This window comes from Pan troglodytes, chromosome 11 (genome assembly GCF_028858775.2).
Source record: "Pan troglodytes isolate AG18354 chromosome 11, NHGRI_mPanTro3-v2.0_pri, whole genome shotgun sequence".
NCBI classification, from domain to species: domain Eukaryota; kingdom Metazoa; phylum Chordata; class Mammalia; order Primates; family Hominidae; genus Pan; species Pan troglodytes.
In genome coordinates, this window is record NC_072409.2 from 50679973 (window position 1) to 50699484 (window position 19512).

The 19512-nt window shown below is 42.5% G+C and overlaps 1 protein-coding gene and 1 pseudogene across 4 annotated transcripts; both read right to left on the minus strand.

The window, feature by feature from the left end:
* Positions 1-2143: 2143 nt before the first annotated feature.
* LOC100614644 (eukaryotic translation initiation factor 3 subunit J-like) lies at positions 2144-4968 on the minus strand (annotated as a pseudogene).
* Positions 4969-13067: 8099 nt separating this feature from the next.
* On the minus strand, positions 13068-18868 carry CTSL (cathepsin L). Of its 4 annotated transcripts, none has more exons than XM_003312149.6 (8): positions 18055-18868; positions 16736-16871; positions 16316-16438; positions 16069-16215; positions 15655-15879; positions 14731-14893; positions 13967-14084; positions 13068-13453 (listed from the first exon to the last, which is right to left on the minus strand). In XM_003312149.6, the coding sequence occupies exons 2-8, from the start codon at positions 16859-16861 to the stop codon at positions 13354-13356; spliced, it is 1002 nt and encodes a 333-aa protein (XP_003312197.1). In that variant the 5' UTR covers positions 16862-16871; positions 18055-18868; the 3' UTR covers positions 13068-13353. The 4 variants fall into 4 exon arrangements, with proteins under 4 accessions (XP_003312197.1, XP_009455110.1, XP_003951515.1 ...); XM_009456835.3 differs by having other exon boundaries at positions 18200-18841; XM_003951466.4 differs by having other exon boundaries at positions 18204-18334.
* Positions 18869-19512: the final 644 nt, after the last annotated feature.

A 19512-nucleotide genomic window follows, 5' to 3' on the forward strand; every position in this document is an offset into this window, starting at 1 on the left:
CCGTACAAAGGACATGAACTCATCCTTTTTTATGGCTGCATAGTATTCCGTGGTGTATATGTGCCACATTTTCTTAATCCAGTCTACCATTGATGGACATTTGGGTTGGTTCCAAGTCTTTGCTATTGTGAATAGTGCCACAATAAACATACGTGTGCATGTGTCTTTATAGCAGCATGATTTATAATTCTTTGGGTATATGCCCAGTAATGGGATGACTGGGTCAAATGGTATTTCTAGTCCTACATCCTTGAGGAATCGCCACACTGTCTTCCACAATGGTTAAACCAGTTTTCAGTCCCACCAACAGTGTAAAAGCGTCCTATGTCTCCACATCCTCCCCAGCACCTGTTGTTTCCTGACTTTTTAATGATCGCCATTCTAACTGGTGTGAGATGGTATCTCATTGTGGTTTTGATTTGCATTTTCTGATGGCCAGTAATGATGAGCATTTTTTCATGTGTCTGTTGGCTACGTAAATGTCTTCTTTTGAGAAGTGTCTGTTCATATCCTTTGCCCACTTTTTGATGTGGTTGTTTGATTTTTTCTTGTAAATTTGTTTAAGTTCTTTATAGATTCTGAATATTAGCCCTTTGTCAGATGGGTAGATTGTAAAAATTTTCTCCCATTCTGTAGGTTGCCTGTTCACTCAGATGGTAGTTTCTTTTGCTGTGCAGAAGCTCTTTAGTTTAATTATGAGCAGTTTTATAGCCATAGACTCCTATGTGCAAAAATGCATATTCTTGACCCTTCCCCTGTCTCCCGCCCCCTACCTCTGTGGCTCAGGGACTCACACCCAAAGGTGACTTCTCTGCTCTCCTTTCAAGTCCTTCTCATGTTCTGAACCTTCTCTAGGCTGGGGCAGAAACTGCTGTCTTTTGTTGGTAGAATAAACTTCTTTAATGCTCTTTGTTATTTATTTATTTGAAATAGTTGCTTTATAAATCATTGCAAATGTCATAATTGTTAGCAATTTATCAAACTGTAGTTAACTGGTGCAGTTTGTTGAGCATATTTTATAAAGGAAAAGAAAGGAAATGCCAAAACCCTGGTAAAGTTGTTTTATTGCAGCCCAGGAGAACTAAGATTTGTTTCTCAGACACTTAGATCAGGCAAACAAAAACAGGTAAAGAGTCCTGCAGCCCCCATCTGAAGCACTTCATCAGTAGAAATAGTTTGATAAGTAATGTTACCGCCCAAGGGGTTCACCTTGCCCACTGTTTAGACAGAGCCAATTTCTCAAGACAGGGGAATGGCAATAGAGAAAGAGTAATTCACAAAGAACCGGCTGTGTGGGAGACCAGAGCTGTATTATCACTCAAATTAGTCTCCCCCAAGAGCACTTGGGGAGCATAGTTTTTAAGGACAACTTGGTGGGTGGGGAGAGGCCAATGAGCCAAGACTGCTGATTGGTCAGAGAAGAAATCATAGGGAGTCGAAGCTGTCTTCTTGTGCTGAGTCAGTTCCTGGGTTGGGCCACAAGGTCAGATGAGACAGTTTATTAATCGGGTGGTGCCAGCTGATTCATTAGTGCAGGGGCTGCAAAATATCTCACGCACTGATCTTAGGAACAGGTTAGGGAGGGTCAGAATCTTGCAGCCTCCAGCTGCATGACTCCTAAACCATAATTTCTAATCTTGTGGCTAATGTTAGTCCTGCAAAGGCAGTAGTCCCCAGGCAAGGAGGAAGTCTGCTTTGGGATAGGGCTGTTATCGTCTTTGTTTTAAACTATAAACTAAGTTTCTCCCAAAGTTACTTCAGCCTACACCCAAGAATGAACAAGGACAGCTTGGAGGTTAGAAGCAGGATGGAATCAATTAAGTTAGATCTCTTTCACTGTCTCAGTCATAATTTTACAAAGGTGGTTTCAGTAACTAGACAGTCTTTGTACTCAAGAGAATCCACAACATGTGATGTTATAATGGAGAGGCTTACCCTCTTCAGATTCAAAGTTGGAAGGCTTTGGTCATTTAATTTTAATCAAACTAGTGCTTTTCAGCCACAGTATCTTCACTCTGGAATAAGCAGTCTTCTTCACAATGTATTTTTAATAGCCTCACATTCAATTTTAAGACAAAGCAATTTTCATACTAGGTGCATGCCACATGCCCTTGCTGCAGCTGCTTTTCTTGACAAGTTATGAAGTAGTTCAAGGAGGTATGGTTAAGGCTGTATTACTGAATAGTGCTGTTGAGTACTACACTATTTATTTTGTCATGTTGCAGCCTTTTGTTTCCAATTTTCAGTGACTGCCGCTATGAAATCTGAAACCAAAAATGACATTATTAGGTTTGCTTTGTTTTGGACTATGATTTAGTAGCAATTGAGGTTCCTGATTTTAACCCCTTGGCAGCAAGATCCAAGCTCCCTCATTTGCACGTTAACACCTAAGTGTCAAGGGGTTAAATAACCAGCACGAAAGAGACTGCACTTTGGATTGTAGCATTTGGCAGAACTGAAAGGAAAGGAAGTTGTGCTGTGCGTTGAAGGGGTCGTGGGCAACACAAAGATGACACCAGGAAAAGATGCAATGTCACATGACATTTTCATAGTCTTGTGCATACCCTGCATCATCACCACCATAATTTACCAGATCATTTGTCATGGTGGCTTTTAATCTCCCTCCAGGAACCATACCTTTGTTCTTCTTTTTGGCTTGGCTCTGCTTGCTTCTGATTTTCACTTCAAAGCACAATGTATTGAGAACCTTTTTCAAGTCATCAGTTTCCAATGACATACACACATCTCCAACTAAGACTTCCAAAAAACTGGCATAATATAGTGACTTTTTATTTTGTGTAATTTTATCTTTTAGTAACTTTCCAAACTCTGTAAGGTCATCCCTTGAAGATGGGTTTACAGCATCCGATCCACATACAGTAGTCTTAACACCAAAAGTTGCCTTTGCTAATTCCATGTCTGACTCTTCCTGTGATTTCTCCAGCTGCGGTTTATCTGCTAATTGTTCCTCTGGTGTTAGCAGCTGGAGTTCTTCAGGTTCTTCTAACCCCTTTTTAATTTCTTCCTGCCCTTTCTTCTGTTGCCGTTCTTTCTTTTATCTTCTCTGTTAGTTTTTTCTTTTCTAAAATGTTTACTTCTGCTTCCTCTTTTTTCTTTTTCCTGTCATCACCATCATCCCAGTTACCCCAGACGTCCTCATCCTCGTCCTCTTCCTTGCCTTTGCAGCGGTCCCCCACCTCCTTCACGGGGCTCCAACAGACAATTTTTCTGCATCCCAGGAGTCAGAGTTCCTCTGCCGCTGCCAGAATTAAAAAACAAGCCAACGAACAACGAAACAAAAATAATTTTTTCTCTCTCAATGAGTCTGGTCTTCTGAAAGAAATTTTTTTAGCTATTTAGAATATTATCTCTGCTGCAATTTTCCCCTAACATTATATTATGCAAATATTCAAACATACAATAAAGTTGACAGAATTTTTAAAGTGAATACCATATATCTACCTCCAAGATTTTATCATTAACATTTTAATCTTTGTTTTAATTCACATCTATAGATCTATTTTTGCCTCTATCTGTCCATTAGTTGATGTTATTTTTCACGTGTTTTCAAGAAATTTGCAGGTAGTGCTTCCTCCTAAATACTTTAGCGTGCATATCATTAACAAGGGTTTAATACTTGTTTTAAAATCCTAGTTTTACCATAAAATTTACATTGATTGAAATGCACAAATCTGAGGTGTATGTTCTTTGAGTTTTGACAATTGCATATACCAGTATGACCCAAGTCACTATCAAGATATACAACATTACTGTTATTCCAGAAAGTTCTCTCATGCCCCTTTCCTGTCTAAAGCACTGCTATAATTTCTTTTGTGTAGTATCTCATATTTTTAATGTGCAATTCTATGAAATTAGAGCAATTTGTAAAAAATTAGATATTCTTTGTTTTTAAAATTAATAAACATAATTTTTAAGAGCTAAGTTTTGTTCTTATCAAAATTGGGTGGAAAGAACAGGAAGTTCCATGCCCTTCTTCTCCAAACCCCTACAACCTCTCCTCCTCCACCACTATCAACATATGCACCAGAGTAGTCCATTTCCTACAGTCCAAGAACCTACAGTGACTCACCATTATCATCCAAAGTTCATAATAAACACTAGGGTTCACTCTTGGTGTTGCGCATTCGATGGGTTTCGACAAATGTATGAGGACATGTATTCACCATTATAGTATCGCACAGAATAGTTTCACTGACCTAAAAATCTTCTATGCACTCCCTATTCAGCCCTTCCTACTTCCTAATCTCTGGCAACGACTGATGATTTCACTGTTTCCATAGTTTTGCCTTTCCCAGAAAGATATATAGTTGGAATACAGTATGTAGCCTGGATTCTTTCATTAGTAATACACATTTAAGTTTCCTTCATATCTTTTCATGACTTAAGAACTCATTTCTTTTTATGGCTGAATAATATTTCATTGGCTGGATTTACTACATTTATTTATCCATTCACTTACTGAAGGACTTCTTGATTACTTCCAAGTTTGGGCAATTATGAATACAGCTGTTATAAATGTTCTTGTGCAGATCGTGGAGTCCTAATTGGGAAAGGGTAGTCAGGCTGGCAGGATGGAGGGAAAGCAAAAAAAGAAAGCAGATAAGCTATGAGTTTGCCTTTTCTTCATGGTCCAGGACGCACAGTCCTCCTGCACAAATAACTTACAATCTTCCTGCACCCAGCTATCACCAGACCCTTGGCTGATAGAAAAATGCAAATGAGCTCACTGCAATTTTGGCGTTATCAGCACTGCACAAAGCCCACTTCAGCACCCAGCACAAACACCATTCCACAAAATCCGCGGTAAGCTTTTGTCTCCTGGCAATCAGCTCCTCTCTTGCTGCCCTGCCTGTTGCACCCTTGCAACATATGTTCCTACTTTCTCTAGTAAATCTGCCTTTCTTTACCTACAATTGCCTTGGTAAATTCTTTTACCACCTGTGCCATGGCCCAGATAGTCACCACTCACCATTATACAGGTTTTTGTGTGGACACAGTTTTCAATTCATTTGGGTAAATACTAATGAGTGGGATTGCTGGATTGTGTGGTAAGATTATGTTAAGATTTATTTTTTTAAAAAACTTCCAAACTGTCTTCCAAAAAGGTTGTACCATTTTGCATTCCAAACAGCGATAAATGAGACTTTCTTTCCTCCACATCCTCACCAATATTTGGCATTGTTGGTGTTTTGGATTTTGGCCATCATGGTATGTGTGTAGTGTTATCTCATTGTTGTTTTCATTGGCATCTCCATGATGAAATATGACATGGAGCATCTCTTCATATGCTCATTTGCCACCCATATATTTGGTAAAGTGTCTGTTCAAGACAATTGTCCATTATGTAATTGGGTTGTTCTTCTTATGGCTGAATTTCAAGAGCCCTTTTTATATTTTCTTTTCTTTTTTTTTTAAGATGGAGTTTCACTCTTGCTGCCCAGGCTGGAATGCAGTGGCACTGTCTTGGCTCACTGCAACCTCCACCTCCTGAGTTAGTTCAAGCAATTCTCCTGCCTCAGCCCCTGGAGTAGCTGGGATTAAAGGTGCCCACAACCACACCCAGCTAATTTTTTGTATTTTTAGTAGAGATGGGGTTTCATCATGTTGGCTAGGCTGGTCTCAAACCCCTGACCTCATGTGATCCACCTGCCTTGGCCTCCCAAAGTGCTGGGATTATAGGTGTGAGCCACTGTGCCTAGCCTATATTTCCTTTTTTAAAACGTTTTATTTTATTTTAAGTTATGGGATTCATGTGCAGGATGTGCAGGTTTGTTACATAGGTAAATGTGTACCGTGGTGGTTTGCTGCACCTATCAACTGATCACCTAGGTATTAAACCCAGAATCCGTTAGCTATTCTTTCTGATGCTCTCCCTCCTCCCACCCCCCTGACAGGCCCCAGAGTGAGTTGCTCTCCTCCCTGTGACCATGTGTTCTCATTGTTCAGCTCACACTTTAAGTGAGAACATGCAGTGTTTGGTTTTCTGTTCTTGTGCTAGTTTGCTAAGGATAATGGCTTCCAGCTTCATCCATGTCCCTGCAAAGGATGTGATCTCATTCCTTTTTATGGCTGTATAGTATTCCATGATGTATATGTACAACTTTTTTTAATCCAGCCTATCATTGGTGGGCATTTGAGTTGATTCCATGTCTTTGCTGTTGTGAATAGTGCTGCAGTGAACATATGCATGCATGTATCTTTATAATAGAATGATTTATATTTTTGGGGGTATATACCCAGTAATGGGATTGCTGGGTCAAATGGTATTTCTGGTTCTAGATCTTTGAGGAATCGCCACACTGTCTTCTACAATGGTTGAACTAATTTACATTCCCACCAACAGTGTAAAAGTGTTCCTATTTCTCCACAGCCTTGCCAGAGTCTGTTGTTTCTTGACTTTTTGATAATCGCCATTCCAACTGGCATGAGATGATATCTCATTGTGATTTTGATTTGCATTTCTCTAATGATCAGCGATGTTGAGCTTTTTTTCATATGTTTGTTGGCTGCATAAATGTCTTCTTTTGAGAAATATCTGTTCATGTCCTTTGCCCACTTTTTAATGGGGTTGTTAGTTTTTTCTTGTAAATTTGTTTAAGTTCTTCATAGATTCTGGATATTAGACCTTTGTCATATGGATAGATTGCAAAAATTTTCTCCCACTCTGTAGGTTGTCTGTTTACTCTGATGATAGTTTCTTTTACTGTGCAGAAGCTCTTTAGTTTAATTAGATCCCATTTGTCAAGTTTTGCTCTTGTTGCAATTGCTTTTGATGTTTTCATTATGGAATCTCTGCCCGTGCCTATGTCCTGAATGGTATTATCAGATGTTTCTTTATTTTTTAATTTTTATTTTATTTTATTTTATTTGAGATGGAATCTCGCTCTGTCGCCCAGGCTGGAGTGCAGTGGCACGATCTTGGCTCACTGCAAGCTCTGCCTCCCAGGTTCACGCCATTTTCCTGCCTCAGCCTCCCGAGTAGCTGGGACGACAGGCACCTGCCACCATGCCCGGCTAATTTTTTGTATTTTTAGTAGAGACGGGGTTTCACCATGTTACCCAGGGTGGTCTCGATATCCTGACCTCGTGATCCACCCGCCTTGGCCTCCCAAAGTGCTGGGATTACAGGCGTGAGCCACTGTGCCTGGCCCAGATGTTTCTTTTGCAAATATTTTCTCCCAGTCAGTGGCTTGTCTGATTATTCTCTTGTCTGTGTCTTTCATGGAGTAGTTTTTAATTCTACTAAAGTCCAGCTTATCAATTATTTATTTCATGGATTGTACTTTAGTATTGTATCTAAAAAGCCATCGCCATACCCAAGGTAATCTAGATTTCCTCCTATGTTATCCTCTAAGAGTTTTATAGTTTGGTGTTTTACATTTGGATGTATGATCTATATTAATTTTGTGAAGCATGAAATGTCTGTGTCTAGATTCATGTTTTTGAAAGTGGATGCCAAGTTGTTCCAGCAAAAAAAAAAAGACTATCTTTTCTCCATTGTATTGCCTTTGCTCCTTAGTAAAAGATCAGTTGAGTATATTTACGTGGGTCTGTTTCTGAGCTCACTTTTGTCCCATGGATAATTTGTCTATTCATTCTCCAAAATCATTATTTTTTGTTTATTGTAGCTTTATAGGAAGTCTGGAAACCCTGCAGTCTATGTCCTCTGAATTTGTTCTCCTTCAGTGTTGTGTTAGTTATTCTAGATTCTTACCTCTCCGTAACAAATTTAGAATCAGTTTGTTCTGCAAACTGCAGAACTAATTGCCAAACTAATTGCAAGAATTTTGATTGAAATTGCAGAGTCTATAAATGAAATGGGAAAAAAAAATAAAGTCCTGCTAATATTGAGTCTTCTTATTAATTAACATGAGATATCCTTTTAGCTCTTTGATTTGTTTCATTGGGGTTTTGTCATTTTCCTCATATAAATCTTATACATTTGTTGTTAGATTGATACCTAATTATTTCATTTGTGTGGTGCTTGCATAAATGGTATTGTGTTTTCATTTCAAATTCCACTTGTTCATTGCCAATATATAGGAAAGCAAATGACTTTTGGACATTAATCTTGTATCCTAGAACATTGCTGTAACCACTTATTAGTTCCAACAGGTTTTTGTTGATTCTTCTGGATTCTCTAGGTCATCTGCAAACAAAGACAATTTTATTTCTTCCTTGCTAATCTATAAACATATATTTATTTTTCATGTTTTATTGCATTATCTAAGACGTCCAGTACTATGCTGAAAAGGAGTGGTGAAAGGGGACATTTTTGCCTCGCTCCTGATCTTAGTAATGAAGATTTTATTTTGTCAAAATCATGTTATCTACAGGTTTGTTATAGATGTTCTTTATCAAGGAGAGGAAGTTCCCCTCCGTTCCTAGTTTGCTAAAAATTAGCATTACTTTTTTTTTTTTTTTTTTTTTTTTTTTTTTGAGACAGAGTCTCACTCTGTCACCCAGGCTGGAGTGCAGTGGCACGATCTTGGCTCACTGCAAGCTCTGCCTCCCAGGTTCATTCTCCTGCCTCAGCCTCCCGAGTAGCTGGGACCACAGGGGCCCACCACGCCCGGCTAATTTTTTGTATTTTTAGTAGAGACGGGGTTTCACCGTGTTAGCCAGGATGGTCTCGATCTCCTGACCTCGTGATCCACCCACCTCGGCCTCCCAAAGTGCTGGGATTACAGGCGTGAGCCCCCGCGCCCGGCCGAATTAGCATTACTTTTTGATGCTTGGAATTTTCCACTTACTCTCTACCTTCTCTGTCTGTTGTTGCATGGTGTCATTTGATCTATTAGCCCTTATTATAAGTCATAGTTATTTTAAATTCCTGGTCTGATGTTTCTGACATTCATGGCATATCTGATTCTGGTTCTGATGCTTGCTTTGCCTCTTCTAGTTGTGACTTTTGCCTTTTAGTATACCTTTTAATATTCTTTAGAAAGAGGGTTATGGTGTACCAGGTAAAAGGAACACTGGTAAATAAGCCTTTGGGAATGCGCTGGAAATATGTAGAGGGAGGAGAAGTATTCCTTAGTCCTATGAGTGGGTCGCAGTCTTTTAATCAACCTAACCATGTCCCTGGGCTGTGGAATTCACAAGCGCTTCTCGGGTTTTCCATTTTTAGGTGAGACAGGATGGCTAGAGTGAACTGGAGTTGATTATTACCCTTCTCCATATGGAAGGCTGAAGCAGGCTGCAGTTGGGTATTTCCATCCCCCAGCTCAGTTAGGTTTTGATGAAACCCCAATAGGTCAGCTTTGACTTAAAAAAAAAAAAAATGGCTAAGCGTGGTGGCTCATGCCTGTAATCCCAGCACATTGGGAAGCCAAGATGGGAGAATCACTTGAGGTCAGGACTTCAAGACCAGCCCGGCCAACATGTCTCTACTAAAGCCCGGTCAAACTAAGCTCTACTAAGCCCGGTCAAACTCTGTCTCTACTAAAAATACAAAAATTTGCTAAGTGTGGTGGCGCACGCCTCTAATCCTAGCTACTCAGGAGGCTGAGGCATGAGAATCCCTTGAAACCGGGAGGCAGAGGTTGCAGTGAGCCGAGACCGCACCACTGCACTCCAGCCTGGGAGACAGGGCAAGACTCCGTCTCAAAAAAAAAAAAAAAAAAAAAAAAAGTTTTTCTTGAGGAGAGGCCTCGTTAAGAAGAACAGAATGCTCTGGCATATTTTCAAATCATGACGCCCCTTCCCGCCCCACCACACATACCTGAATCATGAGGGAATTTGTCTTAGATTTCTACTTTGAGAACCTGGTAGAGCTATTGGAGCTCTACAACTTGAGGAGCCCCTCTAAGGCACAACTCCTAGAATTTTAACTCTCAGACTTGTCCACATGGACCTGTGGCAATTCCTCAGTTACAGCTTGGTTTTCCTTACTAAGCACTTGTTCCTGTGGAAATCTCTGCTCATAAATTTCTCCTTCTGTAAGCTGTGATTCTTGACATTCATTTCTCTAATTATTAAGGCAGTGGTTTGCTGTGTGTCTTCACTTGTCTGACGATTCTAAGAAGAGTTGTTGATTTTTCAATTTGTTCAGCTTTTTACTTGTGAGTGGATGGTTACAACTTCAAAACTCCTTCCACGTTGTAATGGAAACAGGAAGTCTCTGCTATGGTTTTTCAGAAGAATTAACAACCCAAAGCTCGGGATTTGCTCTTGCTCCTACTTATATTGGACTTCCCTGAGTGTGGGTGATTAGTAATCTGTTGTTCTTCCTGAATATGGAGGGAAAGGAAAGGGATGAAAAAGCCACAGAAATGGCAGTTCTGTTAAGTGCTCAACATGCTGCCCCAGGTTGGGATGAGGGGAGTGTGCATGGTTGTGGGGAGTGGGGCAGCTGAAGGGAGCAAGTGTTCTGGAGTTCTGAGCAGAGTCACTCTGCGTCCTCACTAAAGCAGTCTCATTAGAACACTGTCCCTGGTCTATCCCCTCATTGTCCATCCCTCCTTAAGCGCTTAGCAAAACCCCCTCCCTGTTTCTCTTGCCAGGGAATGGTCAATTGGAGCCAACAGCCACCATCCTCAGAGAGGTTGTGTGTGACTGAGAGGTGCCTGGAGCACCCTGGAGTCCAGCTGGGCGGTGCTGCTTCCTCACGCCTGTGCTGTGTGATGGACCCACTGAGCAGCATCTGCACAGATCTCAGGAACATCAGTCCCCAAATGGGAGACTCGCCTTCATCAAGTTATCTAAGGACCCTCTGTTTCTCCACCTCTTCCTCCTCCTCCTTCTTGTCAATTCTTTAACTTTTTTCTTGAACTGCATACTTTTGGAATCTCTTATCTTGTGAAAATAATGAAGGTCCATTACCTAAAAATTGAAATAATACAGCGCAAAGAGAAACTGCCCTCTCATGCCCTTTCCAAGATATGGCAACTATGAACGCTTGAAATTGGGATCAGATGGCCCCTGCTTACACCTACTCTGACCCTGGAGGGTGGCATGTCCCTGGTGTGTGCCCTGACTGTCCCTGGGCTCCTTTGAGACCTCCCTAGTGCTGCACTTACCCATGGGTCTGTGCCAGGCTTTGATTTGCTTTTCAATGGGAACATGAGCTACAGAGGAAGGGGTCATGAGTATTTGCTTCACTTTTGTGTTGGCAGCACAGCACTGCCTCATAAATGGTGCCCAATGAATACTTGTTGAAAGTGTAAATAAAACAATCTTAAACATGTGAATTATGGAATGTTTAAGCTGTATTACTGGAGAAAAGAGACCAAGTCTCCTGGAAATTATTTTTCTTATTAACTTATTAACAAAGAGATAATCATGAACATTTGTGAAATTCAGGGTTTAAAGCTGTATATATACACCTTCCAAGTTGGCAAACTTAAAACACTGAATTGCAGTATATATGTATTTCCCCCAGTATCAATGCTGTGGGAAGCCCAAGCCATGGGGAGGCCCTGGGCAGGTGCTCTGGTCAATAGCCCAAGTTGAACGTCCAGCAACACCAGCATCTGCAGCCAGCCATGTGAGTGAGCCTTTGCAGATGTCCAGTTCACTCAAACCTGCAGATGTCTCAAGCACAGATATAGACCTCCACGTGAAAACCACACAGCTAAGTCCAGGCGGAATCATGTGAAAGATGTTCCTTCCCAGCCATTGGGTTTCTGGGTGGTTTGTTTTACAGTAACAGAACAAAAACAGTCTGTTCACTGCACTCCCAGTGGCTCCTTTATCCTGAAAATCTACCTCTTGACCAGCTTCATCTCCCAACACCTGGACCCAGTGACTTCTACTGGGTCTGTAACCACAGGGTCTTTTCTCAGGGTTGCTGATGAGCTAGTCTCTGCTAAGATGCTCACCTCTTCTTCTTCCCTTATTGACTAGCTGCTCTAGCCATCTGCTTTAACTTCTTCCTGGAAGCCCTCCCTGATAACCTCACTCTCCCTAACTGTTCAGCTCCTTGAGGTCAGGGTCTGTCTCTTCCACAGTGGTGACGACCAGCATGTAGTGGGTGTTGTATATAAATTCTAGTTTATCAAATCTAAGCCCCAACCTGCACGAGGGATTTGGCCTGGGAACCTCCCCAAATCTTGCTACCCCTGGTGACTTTTATTACAATACCCAAAGAATTTCACAGATGCCACATTTGCCATTTTAGGTCAAAAAGTTTGAAATTTTAGCAACTACTCGGGAAGGGCACATGAGAGTCCAGCATGGCACGTGGTCCAGTCGAGATGTACTTGGACAGAGCCTCCCGGGGGCTTTGTAAGCTGAGACTCCATTGTACACCTGGTTACCCTCCTCTGTGATATGGAGTCTATTCATTGGACATTCTCATCTCTTCTTTATATTTCCTTCAGTTGGAACAAGAGACTTCTGAAAACACACAGGTGATGGAAGTATGGGCTGTTTAGCTAGTGCAATGTGGGAAGTTTTTCTATTTAAAAAAAATAAATCAGGTATTTTCAGGTAGCTTGCTCTAAATGGGGCAACAGATTGTCATTTCTAGCCTCTCACCTGTCTTTTATTTTCTGAGGCCAGAGCACCACTTCTGAACCCCAGCCTCAAACCCTGAAGTTTATTCCTCATCCCTTGAGGACCCAAAAACAAACAGCCTTGGCAATGCACTAGTTCTTAACCCGCCTCGACTGCAAAGTGTCCACAGGGCCTTCACCAGCAGTGGGGGAAGATGCTCCAGAAACGGGCTGAGACCTTTGCCCTGTAACTTGACTGAGATGCAACCACTTTGGGTGAAATAAACACGATCACTAAAGTCCTTTTCTAGTATTAAAATTATATATATGTATGTTCACTTTTCTAAAAAGTGAATATTTTTCTTTATTCAAACAATTTTCCTTTGTCCTCATAGATCATTTTCAAATTTTGCTGCAATCAAGGATTGGTTAAGACATAGCCACTGGGCAGCTGACATGAGATCTGTACATCTGTGACTAGAAGACCCAGAAGGCCACCCACTCTTCCTCCTAGTGAGCCACTGGCACAGCAGGTATGGCTTAGAGCCCAATTATGTTCTTTATTACACAAAAATTCAGTGCATCAAAAATAGAAAGAAGCCCCACCACTACATTTGAAATTAAATTTTATTTAAACAGGTAAAAATTTATACATCCTTTTAAAAATGAAAATGCAAAGTCAGTAAGTGAATCAATAATATAAACCTATTTATAGCAGTAATTAAAATAGAGGTAACATTTACCAGTGTGAAAATATCACAGAATTCAAATCACACTTGGATCTTCAATGATTCGAGTGTGTATCCGACACAGCGGGGGCTGGTAGACTGAAGATGAATTCCTCCCATGCATGCGCCATCCTCAGTCAAGTCCTTCCTCATCACCGTCCACCAGCTCACACAGTGGGGTAGCTGGCTGCTGAGGCAATTCCACAATGGTTTCTCCGGTCTTTGGCCATCTTTACGTAGCCACCCATGCCCCATTCTTCACCCCAGCTGAAAAAAGAGCACGTTTTCCATTTCAGAGAAAGAATAAAGCCCAAAGGGTTATTAACAGGAACACCCAACTTAAACACTGTGCCAGAGGCCATAGACTTAACAGAAAGAATCAGGACAAGCAATGTTCCTGTTTATCCTTAAAAAATTCTTGACATAACCTGGACATAATTTCCATCCCAGCCTCCAAACTGTGACCTTTCACAGAACTATAGATCAGAGTCAGGAAAACAATAGGATGTCTTTGCAGCCAGATATGCCTCAGAATTTAAAAACTGTTCAGATTTAGACACACCTTTCTTTATACAATGGAACAAATACTATATTCATACTCCCAAGATATTTGTGACAGTATCTTACTTTTATAATCAAACATTAATATTATATGTTCAACTTAGACTTCTGGGGATTTCAGAAGTATGCCTAAGGGCATGTGGAACTGTATCCAAACACTGTTTGCAAATAAGTATTCTCTTTTGAATTTCAAATGTAAGTATTTCTGGCAATTTATACCTGTTCTTCACCAGCCAATATTTATTGTTATCCGATTCTGTGCTTTCAAATCCGTAGCCAACCACCAGCACACCATGATCCATGTCTTCACTGCTACAGTCTGGCTCAAAATAAATGCCTGGGATAGTAAAATGAGGGCTGGGGTGAGAAGCTCCAGAGGACACATGACAGTAACCCATCCTGTCACCCACAGGGAATGAGGCATCTCTGAATTCAGTGAAGTGACACATATTCCAGGTAGTACTTAACAACAATAAGAAGGCTAGGGATTTAAGCTCTCATCTACAGCTGGCAGAAATAGAAATCAGCATAAATCCTTCATTAAAAAAAAAGCTTTCCTAGAGGAAAAAAAGACCCCTCTTTGTAAGCTTGTAATTCTACTCTAGGATGTCAATCTAAAAAATTAGCACAGAACACTAAAATCCTTGAATCAAAAGGCTTTTTTCAGATTTAATAATAGAAGTAAAAATCTTTGGAAAAATTATAAAAATCCAACAATTGCAGAATATTTTAAGTATATTAAACTACACAGTAAATACAGCTATTTATAAAAAGTTATGAAGTACTTACATTCATGGCGATATATGCAACATAATGTCAAATGGAAACATCAGGTATAAATATTGCATGTACAGAATGAACAACTATGATGTTGTTCTACTAAATATCTACACTGAACTTTACTTACAAACCAGAGTCTATCATGCTCGTATGTCATGATACTCTTTTTCTGCATCAATTTCTACAAAGAAAAAAATGCTTACCTTCTTTATAGAACAGGAAGGACTCATGACCTGCATCAATAGCAACAGAAATGGGCCCCACAGTTGCAACTGCCTTCATCAGGGCCTTCTCCTGCTTAGGGATGTCCACAAAGCCGGTGTCATTAGCAACAGAATACTTGGGATTGTACTTACAGGATTCTTCCTTTCAAAGGTAAAGGGAAAAAAAAGACTTGATTACTGCTGTCCTCCTCCTGGAGAACATGAGTTAGAACCACAGCACTCAGCAGTGTGCAGCTTAGTATTTCCAAGTCACCACTGTTATAAATCATCCCAGGAAGTGAAATGCTATTAGTTAATCTGAAACTGAAAATTGGCTCCAGTCTCTTCAATGAGACCTCTGGGTTTACTTCCATAAGACATTTTTCACAATAGAGAAATGTGTATATTTAGAATGGCTTGTATATTCTTCACATTACATAGAAGGAAGAACAGCTATATGTTACCCATCTAATCACAGGATTGTGCAAAGGCTAATAATTTATAATGACAGTACTGACAATTTGCAGATATGTATTCTGCCATCTAATATGTGAACTTTTTTTTTTTTGGAGACAGGGTTTCATTCTGTCACTCAGACTGGAGAGTGCATTTGCACAACCACCTCCCACACTCAAGCAATCGCCTTACCTCAGCCTAGCTGGGACCACAGACGCACACCACCACAGCCGGCTAATTTTCTTTGTATTTTTGATAGAGTCAAGGTTTCACCTTGTTGCCCAGGCTGGTCTCAAACTCCTGAGCTCAAGCCATCTGCCTGGCTCAGCCTCCTAAAGGGCTGGGATTACAGGCGTGAGCCACCCCACCCAGCCCTAATATATGAATTCCGAAAAAGGTATCTGTTATCTCTGAAAGTGTCCACCTTCCAAAAGCTGAGCTGGAATGATGACAAGGAGCTCCACTTACTGTTGCCTCATATGGATAGGATTCCTCAGAGTCCAGGCCTCCATTATCCTGAACATACTGGAAAGCATAATCCATTAGGCCACCATTGCAGCCCTCATTGCCTTGAGGCCCAGAGCAGTCTACCAGATTCTGCTCACTCAGTGAGATAAGCCTCCCAGTTTTCCGGAACATCTGTCCTTCAAGAGCACCAGTAGCGCTAAAAGCCCAACAAGAACCACACTGACCCTGAAAAGGGAATTAAAAAAAGCTGTCATCCACAAAAAAAAAAATAGTAAGACTTTGACAACAGCTCACACATCTGAATACTGTTAAAAAGTGAACTGTACATCACTTTAAAGTCTACCAAAACAAAGATGTCAATCACTTCTTGGCTTTCCTGGGAAGATGGGAGGTCTGAACCTGACACTGTCTCACCTGATTCTTCACAGGAGTCACGTAGCCTTTCTCTCTCCAATCCACAGATCTGGGGGCCTCATAAAACAGAGGTTCCTGGAACACTTTCCCCTTCCTGGGCTTACGGTTTTGAAAGCCATTCATCACCTGCCTGAATTCTTCACTGGTCTTCAAGGAAAAGGAAATAAAATGTTGAAAAGCAAGAGATTACCTTAGTAAAGAACCGAGGAGAGGAAGCACAGAGCTCGGCAGTCCACAGCACACTTACCATGTCTCCAAAGGCGTTCATGGCCATTGTGAAGCTGTGTTTCCCTTCCCTGTATTCCTGATTGTGCAGTTCAATCATCTTCATGTTCTTCTCCCACACTGCTCTCCTCCATCCTTCTTCATTCTAGAGGCAAACATGTAACTGATGCTCTTTACTTCTACCTAAAACCCAACTCATCCTCACCAAGTGAATCTGCAGACAGAGATGGAAGAGAAACCATGGCAAGGGAAGGCTTGACACCTCTGGGGATGCTGTTCTCCAAACTGAGACACAACAAGGATGAATGTCCACATTGTGCTCATAATCCATGCCATTAGGTTATTACATTAGGCTATTGGTAAAAGCTGGCCTCTAGAAGCTGCTCTCTGACTAAAACTTCTCAACAGCCAGGACTATTCTTTCTGGGGAAGTTTCACTAACCATGCCGTATAATCTGTTGTGCATCGCCTTCCACTTGGTCCACTGTGCCTCTAAACTGTGATCAAATGTTAGAGTAGCTGAGGCAATTCCCAGGCAAAAGGCAGCAAGGATGAGTGTAGGATTCATGTTTTAAAACCTAGGAAGGGAACAAAAATGAGGATCTGATTAGACCAATCCTAAAAAGCCATCTTACTGCCCCCTGAAAAATTAGGGCCACCATGGTAGAATAAAAATATTTAAATTATTCTCCCAAGCATTTACCCAAGGACTGTGGAAGAGGCCAAGGATGTGCCTGGAGAAAAACAGGGCACGTGGAGGTACTGGATGGACTCACCAAAATGAAAAGCAGCCTGTCCAGAGCTGTAGGAGCTGAAACCGTTTATGCAACGATAATTTAGGTTATGAGAACGGTATGAAACTACCTTGTGGGTGAGAAGCTTAAGGCAACAACTAGGAAACCGGGAAACGGTTGATCCAGGTTTTGTACCAATCGCAAAAAATCCAGGTTTCGTGCCCAGGCAAAACCTCACTAATGATAAAGTGGGATTCCCAAGTAGGGACAAAGAGATCCCCAAGAGTTAGGAGGCCTTCACACATCTTCCTGACTAACAAACACCAAAAGCTGAGATAAGTTTTCCAATCTCTCCTTTTTATTTATTTATTTATTTATTTATTTATTGAGATGGAGTCTTGCTCTGTGGCCCAGGCTGGAGTTCAACGGCGCGATATCGGCTCACAGCAACCTCTGCCTCCCGGGTTCAAGCCATTCTTCCTCAGCCTCTTGAATAGCTGGAACTACAGGCGTGCGCCGCCTCGCCCGTCTAATTTTGTATTTTCAGTAGAGACGGGGTTTCACCATGTTGGCCAGGCTGGTCTCGAACTGCTGACCTCAGGTGATCCTCCCACCTCAGCCTCCCAAAGTGCTGGGATTACAGGAGTGAGCCACCGCGCCGCCCCAACCTCTCCTTAAATGAAACCTTTCTGAAATGCTTTCCCAGGAAAAACTGGGAAGGAGAGCACGCACTGCTCCCTCCTTCATTCACTTGGGCCTGTGCTGCCGACACCCTAAACTGCTCCCCTACATCAGGGACGGGGTCATATGGCCGCACGCGGGAAGCCAGCGCCCTGCGGCCAGCTTCCAGGGCTCCAGGCGTGGCAGGGCCGGGGACATGACGCCTGCGCCACACACAGGCTGTAGCGGTCAGAGGATGTTTGCGGTGACGCCAGCAGGAGTACCGCTGTCTGGCGTGCGGGGGCTGAGCTTCCCTGTCTGGCCGGGCCAGGCCCTGAGTCGGCGCGGCGCGGCCTGGCGGCGGTACCTGTGTCCACCCGGCTCGGAGGCTGGCCTGCCCGCTCAACCAGTCACGCGCCTCCGCGGGGTCCTCAACTGCCCTCCCCGGCTTCCCCACCTCAAGGCCAGCAGAGTTCGGGGTAGACGCTCTCGTTGCCAGGGCTGGTGCACACCTACTCGACCGCGTCCTCTCTTCCAGTCCCTGTCCGGCCACAGCTGGGCCTGGCCGGCGGCGCTTTCCTGCTGCGGTCGTAGCTGCGCAGGCGCACTCCACGGACGCCGCTCAAGGTTGCGGAGATCGCGGTTCTGGCCCAGCTTCGCCTGACTCTGCTTCTAAAACCTCGGGTCTGGGTTCGGCCGGCACCGCCCCGCCGCCTGGCTGCGCTGCGATTGGCTGTGCCGGCAGTTGGGCGGGGCCTCTGGGTGCTCTGATCCCTGGCGCGGTTCGTGGCTTGTTTACTGACTGTCCCAGAGCTGGGCGTGCCTGCCTCAGTGGACCTGGGGGAAGCGGAGCTGGTGCCCCGGGGCGGCGCAGAGTAGGGTCGGGCGTCTCCCTGGAGCGCTCGAGTCAACTAAGTACACGACTTACTGCACTGGGCGAGTGGCTCCTGAAAAGACGTTTACCGCAAGCCCTGTGTGGACTTTTTCAGCCTAACCTTGCTATTCCTTAGTCCTGGAATTTTTGGTCCGCAGAGCCGAGAGTCAAGTGTACTCTAGTCCAGTGGCTCCTGTTTAGTCCACAGCAAAGGTGGGGCCGGGTGGAAGAACGCAGAGCCCGCGGGCAGAAGCCTTATCTCCCACTTAAGGGTGGGTGCAGCTGGGCTTTAGAAGAATCTGGTAAGGAAAGGCATCCCCAAAACACGAGATGCTATCGTCAAGACCAGACCCTAGGAGGGAGGAGACTGGCTGCGTCTCCAGAGAGCGCGGGCGTTTTGTCAAGCATCCTTTCCGGACTCCTCCATTCAGGGATTCTTCCCTCTGCCACGTCTTACCCAAAACCAACAGAAATGAGTTATTTACAGAAACATTTGGTTGACAGGAGAAAAGCAGTTGAGAACATTAGAAGCTGCTTTTATTCGCCCACTCTCTAGGCTATGGATTATATCTTCCTTGGTAACCAAGTCGTTCTCTTGAGATTTAAGAAATTTAATGACATTTAATGTCAGGATTTAAGATACAGAGAATGGAGAAATGTTGTAGATAGAGGAAAAATATGTATCTTAATCTATATAATGTAGATATTAATTTATGTAATTAAGGATTTAAGGAACAAAACCCACAAACGTTCTAAACTTTTCTCATTTCATTTTTTATTACATAAAAACATTCATTGTAGAAAATACCTTTCGGGGAAAAAAATAATTACCTCTGCCTTTACCCCATAACGTTTTCGTATGCATATTTTGACTTTGTTAAAAATGAACAAAGTCCATTGATTTCTATTGAAGATTAAACTGATAACTCTTTTAGAAGCACAATCACCTAT